We start from the raw sequence: 7,840 nt of genomic DNA, 5'->3' as shown, positions 1-7,840 counted from the left end.
AACTGTTTTGTAACATGCAATATTTGCTTTCCCTCCCTCACTCTCTTCCCTCCCTCACCCTCTTCCCTCCCTCACCCTCTTCCCTCCCTCACTCTCTTCCCTCCCTCACTCCCTTCCCTCCCTCACTCTCTTCCCTCCCTCACTCTCTTCCCTCCCTCACCCTCTTCCCTCCCTCACTCTCTTCCCTCCCTCACCCTCTTCCCTCCCTCACCCTTTTCCATCCCTCACTCTCTTCCCTCCCTCATTCTCTTCCCTCCCTCACCCTCTTCCCTCCCTCACTCTCTTCCTTCCCTCACCCTCTTCCCTCCCTCACCCTCTTCCCTCCCTCACCCTCTTCCCTCCCTCTTCCCTCCCTCACCCTCTTCCCTCCCTCACTCTCTTCCCACCCTCACTCTCTTCCCTCCCTCACCCTCTTCCCTCCCTCACTCTCTTCCCTCCCTCACCCTCTTCCCTCCCTCCCTCACCCTCTTCCCTCCCTCCCTCACTCTCTTCCCACCCTCACTCTCTTCCCTCCCTCACCCTCTTCCCTCCCTCACTCTCTTCCCTCCCTCACCCTCTTCCCTCCCTCACTCTCTTCCCTCCCTCACCCTCTTCCCTCCCTCCCTCACCCTCTTCCCTCCCTCCCTCACTCTCTTCCCTCCCTCACCCTCTTCCCTCCCTCACTCTCTTCCCTCCCTCACCCTCTTCCCTCCCTCACTCTCTTCCCTCCCTCACCCTCTTCCCTCCCTCCCTCACCCTCTTCCCTCCCTCCCTCACTCTCTTCCCTCCCTCACCCTCTTCCCTCCCTCACTCTCTTCCCTCCCTCACCCTCTTCCCTCCCTCACTCTCTTCCCTCCCTCACCCTCTTCCCTCCCTCCCTCACTCTCTTCCCTCCCTCACCCTCTTCCCTCCCTCACCCTCTTCCCTCCCTCACCCTCTTCCCTCCCTCACTCTCTTCCCACCCTCACTCTCTTCCCTCCCTCACCCTCTTCCCTCCCTCACCCTCTTCCACCTCCCTCAGCCTCTTCCCTCCCTCACCCTCTTCCCTCCCTCACTCTCTTCCCACCCTCACTCTCTTCCCTCCCTCACCCTCTTCCCACCCTCACTCTCTTCCACCTCCCTCAGCCTCTTCCCTACCTCCCTCACCCTCTTCCCTCCCTCACCCTCTTCCCTCCCTCACTCTCTTCCCACCCTCACTCTCTTCCCTCCCTCACCCTCTTCCCTCCCTCACCCTCTTCCACCTCCCTCAGCCTCTTCCCTCCCTCACCCTCTTCCCTCCCTCACTCTCTTCCCACCCTCACTCTCTTCCCTCCCTCACCCTCTTCCCACCCTCACTCTCTTCCCTCCCTCACCCTCTTCCCTCCCTCACCCTCTTCCACCTCCTCCGCCTCTCTTTTTCCCTCCATTAATTTCCTCTTCCGTATTCCAAGTATACGTCTCCTTATGATAATATTTGACTCGTTCTTGCCCTCTCAAGGGACGCCCCCCCCCCCCCCCCCCCCCAGTAACCTAGTCTACTGTTTACAGTAGCTTCTTCTATTAACAATGAACATTGAGGGATATTATTATGTGACAGGAGTTTTATTAGTAAAACACAAACAAACAAGGAAAACACTCAGTTTATTACATTTCAGATTTGAATCAGCATTCCTTCCATGATGACCAGCTCAAACACGACAAGAACAACAATCATCATTCAGTTATATTCATTGTACTTTGACCATCCAGATTTTACAAATGCCAATTTTTCAGTTTTTGATTTTTAAAAAAAGTTTGAAATATCCAATAAATGTCATTCCACTTCATGATTGTGTCCCACTTGTTGTTGATTCTTCACAAAAAAATACAGTTTTATATCTTTATGTTTGAAGCCTGAAATGTGGCAAAAGGTCGCAAAGTTCAAGGGGGCCGAATACTTTCGCAAGGCACTGTACCAGTTGTTATGATGTATCAGTTGTTATTATGTATCAGTTGTTATGATGTATCAGTTGTTATGATGTATCAGTTGTTATGATGTATCAGTTATTATGATGTATCAGTTATTATGAGAAACATCTAAGACTACACCGATAAGCTGAGAAGCACAAACGTTATGTGCTGTTAAAAGTTATTCTGTCCGTATTTGATTCCCACAACAGTCTAATTGATCCAGAGTTCCACATCATATGCAGGCAGGTGTGGTGGAGGTGATAGTCTTCTCACTGGTAGAGGTCGTCCTCTACCTCGTCTCTGAACTGCCCCCCTGACCCCGACCCTTGACCTCCGGACTGAGAGCCAGAGGGGAACCTGAGGAGAGAGAGAGGTCAGTGTACGAGAAGTGTGCCTGTGTTTGTGTGTGTGTGTGCATACTTGCATATGAAAGTGTGAGCGTACAGTATGTGTGTGTGTGTGTTTGTGTGTATGTGTGTGTGTCCCGGTCCAGTACATACCTGAAGTTCCCAAAGCCTCTGCTCTGCTGTAGTGTCTGGGCGAACATCTCATACTTCCTGATATCGTTGTCGCTGACGGAGCGCCGGGCGAACCTCATGGCCTCTTCAAAGTGATCCTTCCTGATCTCTGGAACAGGGTCACAGTCCTCATCCTGGACAGAGGAGGAGAGGGGAGAGTGGGGGGGCAGAAAGAGAGAGAGAGTGGGGGGGCAGAAAGAGAGAGAGAGGGGGAGGGGCAGAAAGAGAGAGAGGGGGAAGGGGAGACAGAGAGAGTGAGGGCAGGAGAGAGGTTGGGTGGGTGTACAGTTACATAATATTGGTGTATTGGTTGGGTGTGTGTGTGCTTTGTGTATACAAGGTTTAATGTGTGAGGTAGACAGTGTGTGAAACACAGTGTGTGATGTACTGTATGTGAGATGCAGTTTTGGTTGTGTAACAGCTGGGGGACTTGGCTGTCGATCTGTCTGTCTATCTGTCCCTCTCTCTGTCTGTCTCTATGTGTACCTGTCTGTCTCTCTGTCCGTCTCTCTGTCCGTCTCTCTGTCCGTCTCTCTGTCCGTCCGTCCGTCCGTCAGTTAGAAATATGGTATTGCAGTGTTAATGGTGTAACGTCCGTCCGTCCATCCGTCCGTCTGTCTGTCTGTCTATCTGACCATCTCTATAGTGTGTGTGTGTGAGCTGCAGTGTTGGTGGTGTAACAGCAGACTCTCAGTCCGTCCGTCCGTCGGTCCGTCCGTCCATCTCACCATGCCGGTGCCTGGGTGGGTCTGTCTCTGGCGCTCTGCTTTGATCTCAGCCTCTATGGCCTCTCTGATGGCCAGCTTACAGGCCCTCTGGCAGATCTCTGTCAGGTCTGCCCCACTGAAACCCTGGGTGATACCAGACAGGTAGGCCAGGTCTACATCCTGGTGTGTGTTGTTGTGAGAGGAGAGGGGTGGGGGAGAGAGAGAGGAGAGGGGAGGGGGAGAGAGAGGAGAGGGGAGAGAGAGAGAGGAGAGGGGAGGGGGGAGAGAGAGGAGAGGGGGGAGAGAGAGGATAGGGGGGAGAGAGGGGAGGGGGGAGATAGGAGAGGGGGGGGAGAGAGAAGGGGGGAGAGAGAGGAGAGGGAGTAGAGAGAGATAGGAGAGGGGGGAGAGAGAGAGGAGAGGGGAGGGGAGGGGGAGAGAGAGGAGAGGGGAGGGGGAGAGAGAGGAGAGGGGAGGGGAGAGAGAGAGGAGAGGGGAGGGGAGAGAGAGGAGAGAGGGGGGAGAGAGAGGAGAGGGGAGGGGGGAGAGAGAGAGGAGAGGGGGGAGAGCGAGGAGGGGGGAGAGAGAGGAGAGGGGAGGGGGAGAGAGAGGAGAGGGGAGGGGAGAGAGAGGAGAGAGAGAGGGGGGAGAGAGAGGATAGGGGAGAGAGAGAGGATAGGGGAGAGAGAGAGGAGAGGGGGAGAGAGAGGAGAGGGGGAGAGAGAGGAAGAAAGGGGAGAGAGAGAAAGGAAGAAAGGGGAGAGAGAGGAAGAAAGGGGAGAGAGAGGTAGAAAGGGGAGAGAGAGAGGTAGAAAGGGGAGAGAGGGGGGAGAGAGAGGATAGGGGAGAGAGAGAGGAGAGGGGGAGAGAGAGGATAGGGGGAGAGAGAGGAAGAAAGGGGAGAGAGAGAGGAAGAAAGGGGAGAGAGAGAGAGGAAGAAAGGGGAGAGAGAGAGGAAGAAAGGGGAGAGAGAGAGGAAGAAAGGGGAGAGAGAGAGAGGAAGAAAGGGGAGAGAGAGAGGAAGAAAGGGGAGAGAGAGGAAGAAAGGGGAGAGAGAGAGAGGAAGAAAGGGGAGAGAGAGAGGAAGAAAGGGGAGAGAGAGAGGAAGAAAGGGGAGAGAGAGAGAGGAAGAAAGGGGAGAGAGAGAGAGGAAGAAAGGGGAGAGAGAGAGAGGAAGAAAGGGGAGAGAGAGAGGAAGAAAGGGGAGAGAGAGAGGAAGAAAGGGGAGAGAGAGAGGAAGAAAGGAGAGAGAGAGAGAGAGGAAGAAAGGGGAGAGAGAGAGAGAGAGGAAGAAAGGGGAGAGAGAGAGGAAGAAAGGGGCGAGAGAGAGGAAGAAAGGGGAGAGAGAGAGGAAGAAAGGGGAGAGAGAGAGAGGTAGAAAGGGGAGAGAGAGAGGAAGAAAGGGGAGAGAGAGAGGAAGAAAGGGGAGAGAGAGAGAGGAAGAAAGGGGAGAGAGAGAGGAAGAAAGGGGAGAGAGAGAGGAAGAAAGGGGAGAGAGAGAGGAAGAAAGGGGAGAGAGAGAGGAAGAAAGGGGAGAGAGAGAGGAAGAAAGGGGAGAGAGAGAGGAAGAAAGGGGAGAGAGAGAGAGGAAGAAAGGGGAGAGAGAGAGGAAGAAAGGGGAGAGAGAGAGGAAGAAAGGGGAGAGAGAGAGGAAGAAAGGGGAGAGAGAGAGGAAGAAAGGGGAGCGAGAGAGAGGAAGAAAGGGGAGAGAGAGAGGAAGAAAGGGGAGAGAGAGAGGAAGAAAGGGGAGAGAGAGAGGAAGAAAGCGGAGAGAGAGAGGAAGAAAGGGGAGAGAGAGAGGAAGAAAGGGGAGAGAGAGAGGTAGAAAGGGGAGAGAGAGAGGAAGAAAGGGGAGAGAGAGAGGAAGAAAGGGGAGAGAGAGAGGAAGAAAGGGGAGAGAGAGAGGAAGAAAGGGGAGAGAGAGAGGAAGAAAGGGGAGAGAGAGAGGAAGCAAGGGGAGAGAGAGAGGTAGAAAGGGGAGAGAGAGAGGAAGAAAGGGGAGAGAGAGAGGAAGAAAGGGGAGAGAGAGAGGAAGAAAGGGGAGAGAGAGAGGAAGAAAGGGGAGAGAGAGAGGAAGAAAGGGGAGAGAGAGGAATAAAGGGGAGAGAGAGAGGAAGAAAGGGGAGAGAGAGAGGAAGAAAGGGGAGAGAGAGAGGAAGAAAGGGGAGAGAGAGAGGAAGAAAGGGGAGAGAGAGAGCGGAAAAAAGGAGAGAGAGAGAGGAAGAAAGGGGAGAGAGAGAGGAAGAAAGGGGAGAGAGAGAGGAAGAAAGGGGAGAGAGAGAGGAAGAAAGGGGAGAGAGAGAGGAAGAAAGGGGAGAGAGAGAGAGGAAGAAAGGGGAGAGAGAGAGGAAGAAAGGGGAGAGAGAGAGGAAGAAAGGGGAGAGAGAGAGGAAGAAAGGGGAGAGAGAGAGGAAGAAAGGGGAGAGAGGGGCGGGAGACAACAATAGTTCATTATTATTATCATCATCATTATTATCGTGTGTCTGTGTGTCTGTGTGTCTCCGTGTCTGTGTGTCTGTGTGTCTGTGTGTCTGTGTGTCTCCGTGTCTGTGTGTCTGTGTGTCTGTGTGCCTGTGTGTCTGTGTGTCTGTGTGTCTGTGTGTCTGTGTGTCTGTGTGCCTGTGTGCCTGTGTGTCTGTGTGCCTGTGTGTCTGTGTGTCTGTGTGTCTGTGTGCCTGTGTGCCTGTGTGTCTGTGTGCCTGTGTGCCTGTGTGTCTGTGTGTCTGTGTGTCTGTGTGCCTGTGTGTCTGTGTGTCTGTGTGTCTGTGTGTCTGTGTGTCTGTGTGCCTGTTTGTCTGTGTGCCTGTGTGTCTGTGTGTCTGTGTGCCTGTGTGCCTGTGTGTCTACCCTGTCTTTCTTGTAGTATTAAATAATGTTTGTTGGTTAGGAAGGGGTTATATGGCATGGACCTAGGAAGAAAGGAATGTATGTGGAGATAAGAGAGGACAGGGAGAGCTCCTCCAGGGTTATGGTGTCTGGGGGGAGCCTGGAACGGTCAGTTGAGGGGTTATAAACTGTGGTTAGACTCATGTGAAAGTCCCTGTTGGTGTGTATGTGTGTGCGTAGTTTAGGATGATATAAGAAGGAATGGACTTGTGAAAACTTGAGAGCTCTCGCAAATACATTGGGACCTGATCAATTCAGTTATTATGATGTCATAATACACACATCACAATCATTTAAGAGACATTGGGACCTGATCAATTCAGTTATTATGATGGCATAATACACACATCACAATCATTTAAGACCAGAACTTTACAACCTCTGGGTCTCAGACAGATGAAGATAATTGGAATATATGAAGACGGATTAAATAATTACTTGACAGTGTCTATGTGTCTTTGTGTGTGTGTCTATGTGTCTTTGTGTGTGTGTCTATGTGTCTTTGAGTGTGTCTATGTGTGTGTATGTCTTTGTGTGTCTATGTGTGTGTGTGTCTAAGTGTGTCTATGTGTGTGTGTGTCTATGTGTGTGTATGTCTATGTGTGTCTATGTGTGTGTGTGTGTGTGTGTCTATGTGTGTGCGTATGTCTCTGTCTGTGAGTGTCTATGTGTGTCTGTGTGTGTGTGTGTGCGAGTCCATGTGTGAGTGTGTGTGTGTACTGACTCTGGCGATGGGGGACTTGCGTAGGTTTGCGTTGAGGATGGCGGTACGGGAGGCTGTGTCTGGTAGAGGGATGTAGATGAGCTGATCCAGCCTCCCTGGACGGAGGATAGCAGAGTCTATTATATCAGGTCTGGAGGGGGGAGGATAGCAGAGTCTATTATATCAGGTCTGGAGGGGGAGGATAGCAGAGTCTATTATATCAGGTCTGGAGGATAACAGAGTCTATTATATCAGGTCTGGAGGGGGGAGGATAGCAGAGTCTATTATATCAGGTCTGGAGGGGGGAGGATAGCAGAGTCTATTATATCAGGTCTGGAGGGGGGAGGATAGCAGAGTCTATTATATCAGGTCTGGAGGGGGAGGATAGCAGAGTCTATTATATCAGGTCTGGAGGGGGAGGACAACAGAGTCTATTATATCAGGTCTGGAGGATATCAGAGTCTATTATATCAGGTCTGGAGGGGGAGGATAGCAGAGTCTATTATATCAGGTCTGGAGGATAACAGAGTCTATTATATCAGGTCTGGAGGGGGGAGGATATCAGAGTCTATTATATCAGGTCTGGAGGGGGGAGGATATCAGAGTCTATTATATCAGGTCTGGAGAGGGGAGGATATCAGAGTCTATTATATCAGGTCTGGAGGATAACAGAGTCTATTATATCAGGTCTGGAGGGGGGAGGATATCAGAGTCTATTATATCAGGTCTGGAGGGGGGAGGATAGCAGAGTCTATTATATCAGGTCTGGAGGATAACAGAGTCTATTATATCAGGTCTGGAGGGGGGAGGATATCAGAGTCTATTATATCAGGTCTGGAGGATAACAGAGTCTATTATATCAGGTCTGGAAGGGGGAGGAGGGATTAAAGAGGGAGGGAGTGGAGTGGTAGCTCCTATAATAAAGACCCCCCCCCCCCCCCCCCACATCCCTCTACCTGTTGGTAGCTCCTATAATAAAGACCCCCCCCCCCCCCCCCACATCCCTCTACCTGTTGGTAGCTCCTATAATAAAGACCCCCCCCCACACATCCCTCTACCTGTTGGTAGCTCCTATAATAAAGACCCCCCCCCTCCACATCCCTCTACCTGTTGTTAGC

General features: G+C 51.9%; 1 protein-coding gene across 2 annotated transcripts in view; it reads right to left on the bottom strand.

The window, feature by feature from the left end:
- Window positions 1-1,544: 1,544 nt before the first annotated feature.
- Window positions 1,545-7,840, bottom strand: part of LOC139405429 (transitional endoplasmic reticulum ATPase-like) — a 32,440-nt gene continuing 26,144 nt past the window's right edge. Inside the window, exons 16-20 of one of the 2 annotated variants that reach the window (XR_011633876.1) lie at window positions 6,744-6,873; window positions 3,155-3,313; window positions 2,409-2,560; window positions 1,715-2,265; window positions 1,545-1,629 (exon numbers count right to left, since the gene is read on the bottom strand). Coding sequence is in view for 1 of the 2 variants with exons in the window: in XM_071147757.1 (XP_071003858.1) it covers window positions 2,178-2,265; window positions 2,409-2,560; window positions 3,155-3,313; window positions 6,744-6,873 (529 nt within the window). In the remaining variant the exon portion in view is untranslated. Of the gene's footprint in view, window positions 2,266-2,408; window positions 2,561-3,154; window positions 3,314-6,743; window positions 6,874-7,840 lie in introns of both variants that reach the window. The other variant, XM_071147757.1, reaches the window with a different exon arrangement.

This window comes from Oncorhynchus clarkii, unplaced genomic scaffold (assembly GCF_045791955.1).
Source record: "Oncorhynchus clarkii lewisi isolate Uvic-CL-2024 unplaced genomic scaffold, UVic_Ocla_1.0 unplaced_contig_11936_pilon_pilon, whole genome shotgun sequence".
In the NCBI taxonomy this organism is placed as follows: domain Eukaryota; kingdom Metazoa; phylum Chordata; class Actinopteri; order Salmoniformes; family Salmonidae; genus Oncorhynchus; species Oncorhynchus clarkii.
Note: the sequence above shows the minus strand (reverse complement) of the source record. Positions and strands in the feature narration are given on the sequence as shown.